Source organism: Cariama cristata, unplaced genomic scaffold (genome assembly GCF_000690535.1).
Source record: "Cariama cristata isolate BGI_N322 unplaced genomic scaffold, ASM69053v1 scaffold39851, whole genome shotgun sequence".
Lineage (NCBI taxonomy): Eukaryota > Metazoa > Chordata > Aves > Cariamiformes > Cariamidae > Cariama > Cariama cristata.
Window position 1 is genome coordinate 7,736 of NW_009598226.1, and position 16,279 is coordinate 24,014.

The 16,279-nt window shown below is 38.4% G+C and overlaps 1 protein-coding gene across 1 annotated transcript in view; it reads right to left on the reverse strand.

Annotated features, from left to right (window-relative positions):
* Nucleotides 1-2,448, reverse strand: part of LOC104168571 (lipid phosphate phosphatase-related protein type 4-like) — a gene marked incomplete at both ends in the record, with an annotated part of 7,037 nt that extends 4,589 nt beyond the window's left edge. The window contains one exon of the mRNA XM_009709195.1: nucleotides 2,263-2,448. Within this exon, the coding sequence (XP_009707497.1) occupies nucleotides 2,263-2,448 (186 nt within the window). The remainder of the gene's footprint in view (nucleotides 1-2,262) is intronic.
* Between the last annotated feature and the right edge of the window lie 13,831 nt (nucleotides 2,449-16,279).

Genomic DNA, 16,279 nt, shown 5'->3' on the forward strand with positions numbered 1-16,279 from the left:
TTTTCTTATTTGCATTCTTTGGTAATATTTAAAATGTGGCTTAATCACACCTGTATTTTATTGAGTCTTGATGACCTTCTGCCTCATACTGCAGTAAGTATCCGAACTGCAGACAGAGGTTAGCATATGCCATGTTGCTGGAGATCCTCAATTCCTCACGTAGCTCATGCTTTCTTTTCTATATTTTATACGTTTTATAAAGTGTGCAATTCATTGAAATGCTAATGAAGTCTATATTATAAAATGTTAAACTCTACAAGATGACAATGGCACAACTGTAGCCTTTTTGCATTGAGCTTCATTGGCCAATTTTTCCAAAGAAAAAGGGAAGAATTGGACAAAAAAAACCCACTAGTTTTTTACTTCAGAATTGGTATTGAATAATAAAGAGCTGATGCTCTACACCATCTTCAGTGCCTTTTATTAAAGGAAGTTGGATATTTTGCACTATCAGAGCCCATTCTCCCACTAATACAAACATCACATTCATGCTCACACTAATACAAATGAACTACACCTTCCTAAGGCTTGTAGCTTTTAAGCAGTTGTACTTTGAAGATCCAGGATTTATTTTCTTTACTGATCTTATGTTTGATAGGCATGCTTAAGTGTGGGTTTCAGTTCCTCAGGTGGCATGGTTTTGGTTAGTTGTCTGTACTGCTTGTAGGAGAATGATTCAAGCAAGAATAACATTGTCTATTGCAAAATTTTATGCAATGCTGAAATAATTTAGCTGTAATCAAAGCCCTTAATAAACACTTCATAATGAAAAGGGCATCTTTCATCTCAATTGAAGGTATTTGATATTACCTAGGCTTGACATAAACTCTCCAAAGTAAAAATCATCTTTTACTCCTTTACTGTGGCCCAAGTGAGCCTATGTAGATTTCTTCTATGGTTGTCTCAGGAAGGTCCACTTTGTTGTTATCAGAAACACTGTTTAAACTTAAGAAACCCAGCCAAACTGCAACACCAACAAGTTTTGTTTTTATCATAGTATTTGGTGTTTGCTGCAAGTGTCTGCACCAGGAACACTGAGAGTCTTAGCTCCCAGTTCCTAAATGAGTACAATTTTTAGCCTGATGTTTGTGCAAAATCCTTCCAAAATGGTTTCTAAAGAAACCAAAATCAAACACAGTAAGAAGAGTTCAGTTTCAAAAAAGACAAATAAAAAGACCCATACTGGAAAGCAAACAGAGAACAGCACTTGATGATTTTTATATGGGCATCACATTTTATAGATTTTGTAATTGCAAATTGGCTAGTATTAGAAAAGGAATGAACTGGTTGAATTCAAGGGAATTCAGAGGAGCTGGCAGCAGAGACGCATTTGCAGCTGCCTTAGAGAAGTGCCTAACAACGGAGATGTGCTCTCACTGCTGTCAGGGGAGAAAAGAGACCCTTTCAGAAGGTTGATACAGTTTTTCAGGTGGATGGAATCTCTCACTCAAGGTGAATTTCTCTCTCTATTTGCCAAACAGGAGTGGTGTGAGAATAAGGCTCCTGTCTGAGCTGCCTAAAATCAGACACAATGAATTCCCTCTAATATATATATGAAGGTAAAGTCTTTAGATTTCATTTGAATTTGACAGCAATTTCAGCAGGGACAATACTCACCTGTATCGGACAATTTATATTTTTTCTTCTGTAAAATAGTGACCAAACTGCTCATATTCTGACAGGACATTTCTGTTCTGCTGAAATCATCTCCTCCCTTTGGGTGAATGATTAAACCAGCCTCCTTTTGCCTGCTCTTAATGACTAACTCACAATTTAGAGGAGTCCCAGTGCTATTTGGGAAAGTGTAACTGATTTCATTGACACAGTTGATATACCTTCTCACTGAACAAAGCTAGTTCTAACAAAAGTGGCATGTTCAGGGCTGTAAATGAAAGGCTTCAATTTCCAACAAAATCTTGAATTTTTGGTGTATCTCAGAGTATGGAGATGCCCTGTCTGCAAAAGTTCAAATCTTTGTACAGCATAACAGAATGATTCAAGCTATTCTCACGCGACTGTAGATGCTGTTTCTTAACATGAATTCCCACAATAAAGATAGTGTGAGTAGATGAAGTGCTACAGGGAATGCTTTAAGGACTTTGTCTCCTGTTATAGAAGAATAAAAGATGAATTTAAAATCCTAAGGTAATTAGCCTGGATGACACTCTGCAGTCTAACTGAAACCAGGGGAGCTATTTCCTTTATGGCACCTGAAATTCTATTCAAAATCTTTAATAAGTGACAGTGGCACCTCAAACTTACCGTAATTGATGGTCCAGCAAAAACCAGACTAAGCAACATCAAGAAGGGAACAGACTCTTGTGCAGGTTCAATGTATGGCATACTCAGACTCTTGTCATAGCAATTAAATCCAGAGTGAACAGGCTTGAAGACATCAGTAAGTTCAAGAAAATACAGGCTAACAACAGAAGATGCCAATATGGGCAACTAGAAGAGAAGCAAGCAACAAATTACTGTTTGGAAATGGAATAGCAACGCTTTTGCAAAGACAACACAGTCTGTTAATAAATCTCTGTGATGTTTGCTATTTACATCTCACTGCTCCTTGTCATACCCGTTTAACCATCTTTAAATATTTAATTCTCTAGAGATATAATACTATTCAGTTGATATCAAATAACCCTGTTGTCTACCAAGCTAGTCAAAATACCTGATCCAATTTTCAGTCCACATAATTTAGCCTTTTCATCTATGAATCATTAATAGACAAACATTGATTTTGTGTTTTTGTTTTTGTTTTTGTTTTTTTTTTTTAAAGGAAGTACCAGGACTGCACTCTCCCATGTGGGGCCTCAGAGTTCCGCTGTTCATCATCACCCTTTTTGGTCCTTTAGCAACTCTGTGTCATGTACATGACAGTGTTTATATCAAAGCCAGTTTGCATTAAGTTTCAAAGTAATAGTTAATGAAAAACAGTATCCAGTGCCTCCCTAGAATCTAAATACTTGCTAATGTAGTGTTCTGCTTTTGCACATTTCATTTTGTAATTCTGTCAAAAAAGTAATTAACTTTGGCAAGACTCAATCTGTTTAGAACCATGATGACTATGGTTCCCCATTCTTTTATCCTCTAGCTATTTAGTGATTTTACCCTTCACAATTACTTCCAGTAATTTATTAAGAGCGAAGCTGGCCCCTCTGGGGATAAATTCAACCCAGCTTGCCACCAGCTCCTGAAAGCACTGAGTCAACCAGTAAGCCTCTGTGGAAGGAAGTCATTCAAGAGAAGAAACACTAAAAAGGCATTTTGAAGACATTGGTTTATAAGTGAACAGACAGGGCAGCCCTGCCCCCAGGGTGGATATCAGGGCATTCAGAGGTGACCAGCAGCATGTGATTATTCTCTGTATCCTCTTACTAAACGCTCAGAAATATTTTTTGTTTGTTATTTCCCAGAGTCCTCATTGAACAAAGCAACATTCAAACAACTGCCTGCTTCTCCATTGAGATGCAATGACTCCTTCCCTGTGTCTCTACTGCAATGAAGGTACCTATGGGTAATATGATGTGAACTGCATATCTGCTTCCTTTTCTTTTATTCTTTTTAATATGGCTATAACATTAACTTTTCCTCACTCTTAGCTGCAGCTGAAAAGTAAAAGCTTGCAACTACTGAATAGATTCACTTAGATAAAATCATAAAAATCCGATAAGGCTGTATCACATCTCTTGAGAAAAAAACCCTCCTCTTTTACATCAAGCACCTCACGTTATGAGAAATAGGGATTGTCCTAACATAATTTCGGGCATACTTAGATTATATTATTCTTGCCATATTCAGTACACATTTACAAAAATAACGGATTGATTAAAATCAATGTCATTCATCACATTCTACAATGGAATAAAAAAGCTGAGGTAAAGCTGGATAAATATATATTGAAAAAATGATTAATAAAACCTGCTATATATGGCAGAGGGACAATGATTTCTTGCATTAACGGGCCATCTTCAGATTTTTTAACATTGGGCTTTTAAAATGCAGACCTTTTGTGCATAAAATGTAATTCTCGGTGGTTAAAGGAGGGTTCTAGCTAAATTTCACTGAAACATTTTTAAATACCGCTTAGTTTTTGTTCGAAAAGAACAGCTTATCTTTGATATGCTGAAGGACAGATTTGAAGAGGGTGAGTTGCATCCTCGAAGTGTTCTAAGCAAAATCTGCAGAAGGTGGAGAATGGAAGAATTTTGCCTGTCTGGTTATCTGTGTTCAAGCTGATTGCATTGTAATGTCGCATAGTGTAGAGGCTGTGGTTGTGTAGAAAGGGAGGGAATGTGTATTGGCATCCCTAAGCGGTATGAGCATTACAAAAATAACACCAGGCATCTAGCAAGTTTGCTTCAGTAAGTAGTGTGGGGATATATATAACCCAAACATATATGTATCTTTGCACTCACATACTATATTACATATACATATTATGTATATTATATAACATATGCAATATAATATACATATATTATGTGAATATATAATGTGTAACTATTATATAATCTGACATATAATATGTATGGAATAATTATGCACAGTGTGACTAAATTGAGTCCTGCTTCCCACTGGTCAGAGGAAGAAGTCCCATTCTTTAGCTGGATGCCTTATGTAAGACTATTTCCTACTGGGTGCAGTTCCTGATATAATGCAAGCATGCGTGACTAGTCAACATGGACTAGACTGTTTGTAGTCATCATACAGATGTGCAGGAGTGAAAGAGGACTTCCCAAAAGTCTTTGTACTCTGGGAATAATTAAGATTGTTGTCGAACTGGGTGCCCTTCTCTCCACACCTGCCTGTGCATAGACTGTGGACCTGTTTGGGATAAGGGGCCTCCCGCCCAGAAGGCTGGCACAGTGCATGCTGCCCTGGCATGCGGAGAGCTTGCACTGAGTCTCTGCTGCTCTTGCTGGCACACTGAATTTCTGCACAGCATTTGAACTCCCATGTATTGCGACTTCAGTGCTATACAGCATTTAACTCTTGAAACATTTGCAATGTCTTTTGTTATTAACTGTTTGAAAGTCATGCCTAATGACTTCACCAGGGTCCAGGTCCCATGAGGCAAAGCATTTTATAACAGGACACAAACCTATTCCAATGAGCTAAATGGACAAAATAGGCCAAGTGCCTATTGCCCTTCCTTTCAGGAATTATGCCTGTTTATCTAGATGTCCCAAAAGGTTCATTTCCTAGAATCGAAACACAGAGCACGCAGACTCATGGAACACCTTGCACTCAAGAGTTTCATCTTCATTGTGTATTTTTCCATTCTCCTAATGTCGAGAAAAGGAAAGACTGTCCTTGAAAAACAAGCTCTGCATTACCCATAAGTCCACCTGTACTTTGATTGTGGTATTCATAGGCAGTCAAATGTTTGAAATGGCAATATTGGACTATCAAAAATAGGCAATATATGAAGTGAGATTTTATTGTGAGACACTAAAATAAAAGATGTGGATAACTTTTTTATATACTACTGTATGTAAGCTATAATTTTATTGTTAATTACAAAATCAAGGAATCGTGAGAATTGCATTTTACTGTCTTATGACTTCACTACAGGACTCCCATATTATTTCTGACTGTAATTACCCATTCCACTAAAAGAAAAGAAATAATTCTAAAGGACTATGAATCTCCAATGTAACTGCTTACAATACTAATGAATAGGTTTATAGTCAATTTGCTATATACAGTGTGTCAGATCCCACAGGACATTTTTCTTCCTATCTTTTTTAAAATATGAATATAAAATGCATCTTCTTAAAAGTCTTACATTTCTAAAAAAAAGCAAACGTTTCTAAAATCTTCTAAACAGTATAAGTGGCTATTTAATATATGAATATTTATGGAGTGTTCTGCTTAAGGCAGCAGTAGTTCTGTAATTATAGACTTCAGCTCCCAACACCTTGAAAATGTCAAATATAATTAGATGGTAGAATGTGTATTGTTTTAATTACAAAATGGAATAGGAATTTTCCTGTTCCTAATTAGAATAATAAAACCCCCAACCTCAGTTCACATATCTTGACTAAGTCTTTATATTCTTAATTCCTTGACTGGCTAATGGAGAAAGATCCCTGTTTAGCTTGTAATTGAGACCTGTAAATGTAGAGTTTGACCCAAGTGGTCAAACTCTGTTTGGCTTGGAGCCTTAAAGTCAGGACCATAATCAGCATAGCTGCTGAAAAGGTTTGATTTGGTGTTGACTTATTTTTTTAAAAAATATTTTTTTCTTTTTCCGCCTCTTATTTTCTTAAACTGTCACGTTAAATTCCTTTATTAAGCTATAGGACTTTGCTATTAATAATAATGTTATTAATATTTTAAAAGATTTTGCTGTATTGAGCTAGGAATTGTCCAGACATGACAAAAGATGATCTCTATTCCCAAGAGCTCAAGAAGGACGTAAATACCTAGAGATCTTGTAAAGAGAAAAATAAAAGGTTAAGGTTACCCCTTAACCACAAGACCCCAACTTGCTGGGGCACCCCCAGGTAGATAGAAATCCTTCTGTTGAACTTCCCTATGGTTAGTTTTCCATGGCTTCGAATGCATGAAAAGAGGAACCTGTAGAGCTGTAGCCCACTAAATACAGTATTGTCATTGCTACCAACAAGCCACAGATTTTGTACTGAGTTTGCAAGGACTCAGGACTGGGGCTTGTCAAACATGCTTTGTCTGTTCTTGTCTTGACCTGCCTGGAGCTTTGATTTTATTTGGTTTAATTGTAACAGCAGTTTTTCTAATGACCTTAGAAATTACGCTATGCCTAATTTGGTTTACTTTCACATATCTTTGTATCGTGTAACTCTGCATGATTTTTGTATCTTTATCTAGTAGTAACAAGTAGTTATCCTGTATAAAATGAGCTATTTATGACTCTAGTGTAGTGCATCCCAAATCCTTTGTCAGGAGCAGTATGATGATGATGGTGATTCTTCCTCACTCTAGGAACCACTTGGGTGCGTTTTTATGTTTGCTAATGAGCATCTTACTCTTTCTCATTTGGTCTGTCTTTTCACATTACATCCCTATTTACTCTATGTGGCATGGTTTACATATGTCAGATGCTTGCTCTTTGTACTCTTTGTTAGCCCTAAAATCAGTTTTGCTAGCTACAGTTCTGCATTTATCTGACCATTGGGTGAGTTGTTTCTAGCATTAAGGTCTCCAGTACCAGCAAATGCCCCACCTCATATCCTACACCTGTAACTCTTCCACTTTGCACCCTCTGTAATGCAGGAATAGAGGTCTGGTATGACAGCAGAGGTCTTGCAAATGGGGCGGTGGAGGGCCAAACCTTACTAGGAAAATCTTATTGGAGTGGATGGAACCCTATATAGCACCTGCTTGTCCTTTGGCTAGCTCAGCATTTAGGGCACTGACTTTTGTCTCTGGCCTTCCACCAGGCACACAACCTGTTGTTCTGAAGGAAACACTGAACTGCTTGCTCTTGAGTTAAAATGTAGGACCTTTAATTTTACTATTCCACAGAGTCTCTGCAGAGCCCTCCATTTCTAATTCAAGGTGCTGCCTCCCCATGGAGAATTTCCAAATAATCAAAGCTTCACTAGAACCACATTCTTTCTGTAAGCATTACAGGCAAGTCAGTAGCAATCAGATACTGATGGTTTCTTAAATGACACCATGGAGACAGTGAGGCTCAAACCAATAGAAAGGCAACAAATAAGCACACACACACAGAGTTTCTCTCTTACTTTGAAAGAATATGCAACTGGATACATACATAATTCAAAACTCTCTGGGAATCAGTAGCTTCTATAAATTCCCTTTCTCTAAAACTGTATACTGGTAGTTATATATTTAACTCTTATATTTGCCAGCACTTAACTGAGCAAAGAGTCCATATTTATCTTCAGGAGAATAACATCTTAAAATCAAGGGCTTTGTGACAGTGCAACCATGGAGTGTCACATACTGAAATGTCTGAACCTGTTTTGTTGCAGTTATGTGACCTCTCTTTGCTTTGCTAAGATGCACTACAGGTGTTACCTCTTACCATGAACTCATATCCAGATCCTGTGGTGCTGTTGTATTGGGCTGTGTTGGTGGCTATCACCAGACATTCTTTAAATATGGGTTACAAAAGTGATTAGCCTGGGCTATATTTGTCAGGCTAAGTAGGGGGGAAAATGAAATGCCTCTCTTGGCATTGTAGTTGAATATTGAAGTCACTGCTCCTTGTGCTGGCTGGAATGACTTTCCTTGAGACTGGATGCAAATACAAAGGCTGCAGAATTGATTAGTTTTACCTGCCTGTATAAAAGATAGGCAGAAAAGAGAGATGCAGTATGTATGTAGCTTTCAGAGGAAGTCAAAACATGATTAGCCAGATGGAGAATAAAGATAGTATGACTAGCCCACCTGCCAAAAAGCGTTAAAGGATGCCTGATACACTATTTGGATTTTTTTATATTTTGTAAATAATTTTTAGACTTGGATTGCCAGGAAATTCTTAGATCCTTAGGTTGTTCTGCAACCCTTCCACAGCAAGGAGTTCCTGAGCATGGCAGCTGCCTCCTCTTGTTTCTCTTGTTTTCTGGGAATCAGGGAATCTTTGCAAGCAATCAAGTAAATAAACAGGATTGCCTCAAAGTGATATCAAATGGATGCTATTGGTTTCTCTTCATGGAAAAAATACCAGCCAAGTACTTGGGAGAAGGATGGTCTATTTAATAACTATGTTGTGTTCACACTGCAAGGCTGTGGCATTGTGGAAGATTCTATTAAAATGTGTCATAAATGTCAGTCCTTGTGCCAAAGAATTCATGGTCTAAATGACAAGGCACAACAGATGGATGAGACAAAAAAGAGGGCTGTGGTGGGTTGGAGGAGACAAGGTATTCCTATTCTTAGCAAACTACTAACAGCGATTGCAGCTTTCAACCATGCTGGCTGTTGTCCTGTTGTACTTTGCTGTGAGATTCACAAAGGACAGGAGGAGAGAATGGAAGGAGGACAGGTCTCTCTTATCCTGACATGAATTAATATTGAGGTCATGACTATGATTGAATACTTTCCAGAAATAGGTCAGGAAGAAGAAATGGTATGAGCCCAAATTCTGCCACTTTCTCTTGTTTTGCAGAACCCATGGCTCCTGCTTAGCTACACCAGTGCTGTACCTTCACCCTCAGTGAGACTGCTGTGCAGGGCTGGGATTAGGACCAAGCACAAGCTCAAATGCATTGCAAACTGGGCTGTCCTGAGGACTTTTGAGAGATAGTACTAAGCACAGGATGGCTGTAGAGCAGGGCACTTGCCTGACCTAAAAGTCAGGTTTGTAGACTTTTTTTATGTGCTAAACTTAACTCTTAAATGCCTCAGGCTTATAAGAGAAGGCTTTCAGGCTTTTCAGAAGTCTAAGATTTGTCTGTATAAAGGCTTTTTGCTTTTCTCTCAGAACTCAAGTTTCTGCTGCTTCTTGTCCCTTTTTTCAGATGCAGGTTTCATCTGGCCCAAATCTGTAAGGAACTGGTCTTTTCTCCAAAGGATGTTTACCTCACCACTGTCTAAGTTTTGTGGAAACTAATTGCAGAGACATGATATGATGGTCTGTCTTCTCCTAGATTTAACACTATTGGATTTAATTTCAACTCACAGTTTCATTTTAAATCCCAGGTGTCACTGAAATCTATTATCATTACCATTTTGGAAAATTAGGTTATCCTTATTTCCAGCATTGATTTTAGAGTTTAATGTAATTGTTCAGTGACTGCCAATTAGGGTCTAGCTTTAGAAATACAACAGATATCTTCGTGCAACTCCTCAAACCTCTTGATCTTTTGCCAAATGTTAATAGAAAACCTCTCAGTATGTGTAAGACCAAAGACAGAGCTGATACATCAGTGATATAATTCCTATTTATTTCAGAAATCTCAAAGTCATGCTGAATGCATAGTAATCCTACAAGTGCTTATTTTATTTTTTTTTTGATAAATGTTATGTGAAGCAGCAATTACACAGGGAGAAACCAACAGATTAAAAATTGTTTAACAAAAATATTCTCAGGCAGGAATAATCTAAAAATACTTTAAAAATATTTCTATTTAATGAAGTATATGTGCTTAAATAGAAAGAAAATTCTTAGGTAGAAAATTTACAACACAAAAAATACCATTAATGCATTTCTTTTCAGTGTGACTTCAAATATAATTAATGATTCATTATATTAATTATTATTACAGTTATTTATGATTATTGACTAAATAAATCAATTATTAGTTATAATCAATGAATAACTACAATGAGATTTAGGATATTGCACGTGCTGTTGCTTATGGAACTTCTTTTATGCTTCTGCTGCAAGGTTATGGTAAATCAAGAATGGCAACACTCCAAAAGAAGGTCGTTGTTTCCAGGTCACAGTGTTACCAAACTTCAGCTAGAAGTTTCCTCAAAAAAACTATCTCTAGGGGACAAAGCTGCCAATCCCTACACAATACTACAATTTATTCTACTCTCTAAAACACACTGGTTTCCATACATTAAAAAAAAATAATTCTGTAGGTGCCAACCCTTCTCCAGTGGCTTACTCCCATGCTGTTTTGCCACTTCTGAACTCCCTTCCTCCAAACTGAACTTTTAAGTGACAAGATCATCAGTCAAAATACAACATTTGTAACAGCTCAGCTCCTGTGTATGTAAGGTTCCACAACAGGCGGTTCTTTATTAATTTTCACTGCAGAGTAACAGATCTTTAACAATTACAGAAGAAAATCACAGAGAGGGGCATAAATTTTTGGAAGAGGTAATAATTTGGAAAAAATTAATCTCCTTTCATTTCTAACGTATTCAGGCCTCCTTTTACTACTGGGGTATTAGGTCAAGAGGATGGTACACAACTGAAAAGGGAACAGAGCCGCCTTTCACTATGAACTACTCAAACTCTACACTTGCCAAGCAAGTAGCCAAACACAGAGGGAGATCTAATGTGGCATTTGCTTTTTTTCTCCTAGGACAGCCTTGGCACAGGCTTGACACCTCCCTTTTTGTTCCCATTTTCTGCTCATCTTCTGCTAAAAGCTGGTAGTATGCAGGCTGTATGGCTTTTCTATAAGCACAGAAGTGATACAGAGGATGTAACGTTGATGGCTTGGCCAACGAATGATACAGGTGCTTTGAATGCATAGCAGCCTCCTCAGGCCTCAGACAGTCCCTTAATATTTTGGGGACGCTGGTCTCTAACGCATTGTTATAAAAAAATCTGACATCTATCCTCTGTGAGTCAGACACATGACAACGTCAGCTCAGTGAGCAGACTTGTTAAGTGTATTTCTCCTTCTTCCCCACCCCTCACAAACGGTTGACTTTTAAGAGAAAAGGCAATGTATTTGGAAAGTATTATGCTACTTCCACAGTATGGGGATAATTTTATCTAGAGTTGAGGGTTTTTCTTGTTTCGTTTTTGGGGTTTTTTTGGTTTTGTTTTTCCCCCCCTAAGGCTAATTTAAGTAGAACAGAAAACCTATCTAGAGAGAAATGTGATTACACTGTGCCTCCAAGATGCAGAGCTACAGTTTAACACTAGATCCAAATATCCTGTTCTTAGGAAGAAAGATTTAGCCCTATAGCCTACTCTCCCTCTGCTCTTATTCTGATCACTGCACTCCCTTGGCTTTTTCATGTCTTTTGCAGTCACACCTATATATGACTTGAAGGTAACAAAGTGCATAATTTAAATGTGGTGGGTCATGCATGGCTGAGTAGCTGACAAAAATTCCAGATGTGACTGAGAAGTGGCACTGAGCTACCAAGTGATGTGTACAAACATTTGATGTTTCAAACCTAGCTCTGTCAGTTATGTTAGAAACAAAAGGAAATAAAGCATCTGGTGCTGAGACACAGTGAACATTCTCTACATGCACTTATTTCAATGGAAGCCGATGACCTCCTGTGTTTTGCAGCCTAGAGTCCTACAATGATAACAGATCTTCGTGCTTTTTGCTGTGAGAATTCCAGCTCCTTTGGGGAACAAGAAAAATAAGTGGTCTTCCAGTACTGAAAGAAGTATTTCCAAACAATCCTGACGTGATTAACTCCTGGCTGTGCTCTGGAAAATGTAGAAAAAGAAGCTCCCTGTATCTGTATGCATGCTACATACACAAGAGTCTAGAAGACAGCATAAGGAAAAAATTTAACTGTATAAGAGACATTGTCTGAAATGTCTCTGATTTTAGTCCCTGGAAGTTAAGGAACCAAGAGATGAATGCTGTGTCACAGGAACACAATTTACTGGACGATAAGTGCATCACGTCACTCAGACTGACACCACCTTGGCCTGTTGCATTCCCACATCTGGTGCGCCAGATGAAGCAGTAGTGCCAATGAAGTCAAAGGCAAAATTCACAGTGACATCCATGAAACCAGGATTTAAACTAGGAGTTTTTGAAGTGGGATAGCATGGATGAAGACAGTCTTTTTCCTTCACCAAGAAGAAATGTATCTGTCTGTCCTGCCTCTAAAGTGTGACCATTCTGCCAGGAACAGAAACATAATCCTGGAAGTTTCCAGATTCAATTTAAAATGCGAGACATCCGCATTTCTTCTGTAAGTGAATATACTTATGATATACTCTGAATATGCTGAAAAGAAAGTCAGTTAACAAAAAGCAAAACTTATTCCAGGAGTACTCATTTTCAGTGTCTCCCAGAGGCATGTAGACTTTTTACCATGAAAATGAATTCCCACTAGACCAGAGGGACTAGGAATTTTCATGGCAAGTTCTGTCTTTCTCAGCTATGCAAATGAAGATCCGACAACCCTACAGTCTACAGAACCCTAAAATGCCACAAGCTTAATTAGGAATAAAACAGGCCAAACTGCCTGGCAGTGCTGATTACCACGTGCTTCAGGTAAGCATGATGCACAAGGCAATCAAAAACTATTCAGGTCTCAAGAGTGTGTGCTGATAGAGGCTCTGTTAAGCAGAAGTATTACCAGTGTTTTAAAATAACCCTTAAAACACTCTTGAGATACATAGGATAAATCATCAAGTTATTTTATGACTCATGAAACTTGAAAATACGTAACTGAAAAGGTGTTAAAATTGACTTCAAAGTGCTCATTTGTTTGCCTCTAATGTTTTTAGAGAATGATCCATCCACATTTTTCAGAAGCTCCATCTCTTAAATTTATTTCCTTTTCACTTCTATGTCTTCCAGAGCTCTAACCCAATTCTCCTTTCGCTTGCCTGTGTAAATGAAGAATAGCTCTACTGATAACAATGGTCTTAAGAGGGGCATATTGGTTTTATGTTTTAACTCTGTTGGTGGTAAAATCTGCTAGTTTGAATTATTCTTGAATCAGACTGAAAACAAAATTGGGCCCAGAGTATTTCTTTTGAAGTTAACCATCAGTTGGCCTGCATACAGTCTACGTAATCATATTTTATTCAGTCCTGAAAGTTGCTGCCACCAAACACATTCGTTTACAGGTGTTAGTCTCATTCATAACACAGTCTTAAGGATCTTAATAGCAGAAAACCCTCCGTGTCAGAACTGTGTTTGTTTGCTGCTATTTCTAAGGATAAAGTCCTTCTGAAGCAGAGAATGTATCTTTACTTGGTCTGCATGCCTGAATTATATTATGTTTTCAATCTTTACCCTTATATCTCATTTGTTTAACATGAACACATCCCTTTGCTACTGCTTTGGAATTTTGACTTCTTGACCCAACATCCTTTTTGCCAACATCTTTCCTTTTGTCTAGTGTTTGAGAGAAAAAAACAGCACTTTTTTTGTGCTGTGTTTTCTACACAATCTGCTTTTCTTTTGGCCTAGACGTCCTAGGTCTTGATGCAAAGTGGATGACAGCAAACCCTAATTTTCTTGTTTGAAGGTGCAAACTTAATGTACTATGGATTTTTTTGTTGCAATTCAGGGTTGGGAGGGACTGTCTGCTAATGAATGGGACAGGGAAAATTTGAGTGAGTGGCAGAAGAAAAAAAACATAAAAGAATTGACAGCATTTAGAGGAGAGCACTTGAAAGCCTGTTTCCCATCATCCATTCATCATTCATAAAAGTAAAAGCTTTAAAATTCAGACAGCCTTAACAGAATTGGGTAAGTTTTGTTTTTAAGTAGTTGGCTGTTGTTGGATCACATTAGGAGCTTACCTCCTGCTTACAAAGGAAATCCATATTACATAGTAATGCCAGTCAACCGCACTGGATGACTCGTCTATCCCTCACACTTGTGAACTTTTCCTTGCAATTAAATTATCTTCAATTAAATCCCCCTTTATGAGGTACAACTCAATCTTTAGATCTCCTTGAGCCAATCACACTAGAAGAATCTAAGCCATCGTGTCTTTTTTCTGATGCCGTTGAAGTGCTGGCATCTGCCTGGGCTACAAAGCTCTAGAAAGGCATTGCCATTAATCTGATTAGAACTGCTGCATGTGTGGGTAAGTGCAGGGTGGGTGTCCACAAGTAACACAAGCGAAGTATTTCTTTCTAAATATCATACAAATCGTTGTCACCTTTTCACTTAAGTGATTTGAGTACCCAACTAAAATGTGGGAAATGGTTTCAAATCCTCCTGCTGTGTAATGGGAGAGGGCTGATAACTCACCAAAGAGTTTCCTAATCAATGTTTAGGCTCAGGTGTATCGTAGTCCATTTTTTCTCTTGATGTTGCTTTTACTCGTACTGAATACCTACATGTTCATCAGTTCAAGAGGGGCCATAAGTCTGGAGTTCAATATTTAGAACTCCTTCCTGGGGGAGAAGGGCTCACGCAGGCTCTAGACACTGCTCCTGTGACTGAATAACATAGAAGTTCTAGAAGTTCATTAAGGGACCATTTTGTTAAGTGAGGACTCTGACTCCCTGTCAGAGCAGCTGGGTGTTGAAGAGATCTCCACCTCTTTTTAGATCTAGCTGTAATGATTTGCTGAAGGTCTTAAGAGTCCACAACAGAGTGGAAAACTTGCCTGCTTCATGTGGTAACTATACACAGAGCTCAGTCTAAGTTCTTCATTGCTCACAGAATCCTTTCCCTTATTCCTTGTAACAGCTACAGGGAGCTTCTAGGGGAACTACAAGTATGCAGCTAGTATTATATAAAGCAACTCTTTTGAGCAGCAGGGACATATTTTGTGCTGCTGCTCTGTAATTCTTCCCGTCTTGCTGCAGGCCAAAGCACAGCCCACCAAACAGCACCGTTGTGTTGTGTCTTGCAGGATCTTGCATTGTCCCCTGCATTACAGCTATGCCCCAGCTGAGGTCCAGCGATCTCCCTTCCTGTTTGGATTCCCAAAGCAACAAAGACAGCACAGAGAGTGAGGAAGCCCCTACCTTTTCTTAGGGGCTTCTCCAAGCTTGACCTCTTCCTCCTGTGCAAAGCTAATGTAAGATATGTGGCACAGCAAGCGCCTTCCATTAAAGGGCTTCTCTTGAGCAGACTTAATTACATTGACAGGATGTGTCTGAGACTTCCATATAACCAGGCTCTGCAAAGCTTTCCAGTTGGTGCAGCTTACTTTGAGTTAGCTCCTGACCATGTCCAGGTGCTTAGGGAGCACAGGGGACAGAGACGCTCCACTGTTACCTAAAATCCCTTCTTAACCTGACCCCTTCTATCTCCTAGAGAACCTCCAGAGCCCTTCAAATGCACCTGAAAGAAAATAATTTTTGTTTTGTATTTCACCTAATGTTTATATTTTAGTATTTTATACATTAAGTATTGTATATTTTTTTAATGTTTTTATTTAGCATACCAGTTATAGTTAACTTACACTATATTTTACCATTAAGTTTTCCACATTATTTTCACAATCTCTCTCTTAGGTAAGCTACATGGTACCTCGAAGTGGCTCGGTCACCTCCCTGTGAGAGGGGTCACTTGAAACACTTTGCTCAATCCATAAAACATCTTTACCTCCCTCTCACCTTTGTGCCAGCAGACAGATTCACATCACGCCAGTTTCCTTAAGCTTAAACTGCGTTTACTCATGATCTTACAGAAGTACATAGGAAAATGTACTTTCCGGGGGGGTTAAATGCCTCCAAGTGACACACCAAGCAGCTAGTGCCTCTGCAACTCCGCCTGCTACCAGCTGAGCAGCCATAGCAGGTTTTGCTCTTTAAGATGCGCTGACAACCTCATTCCAGTTTCAAAAGAGGCATTTTTAGCTCTGTTAGAGGAAGCACATAATCCAAGGGCTGGTAAAAGCATACCACTGATTATCATTTCGAGAACATTCCTGTTTTCCTAAGCATTCCCTTACGAACATGATTTTT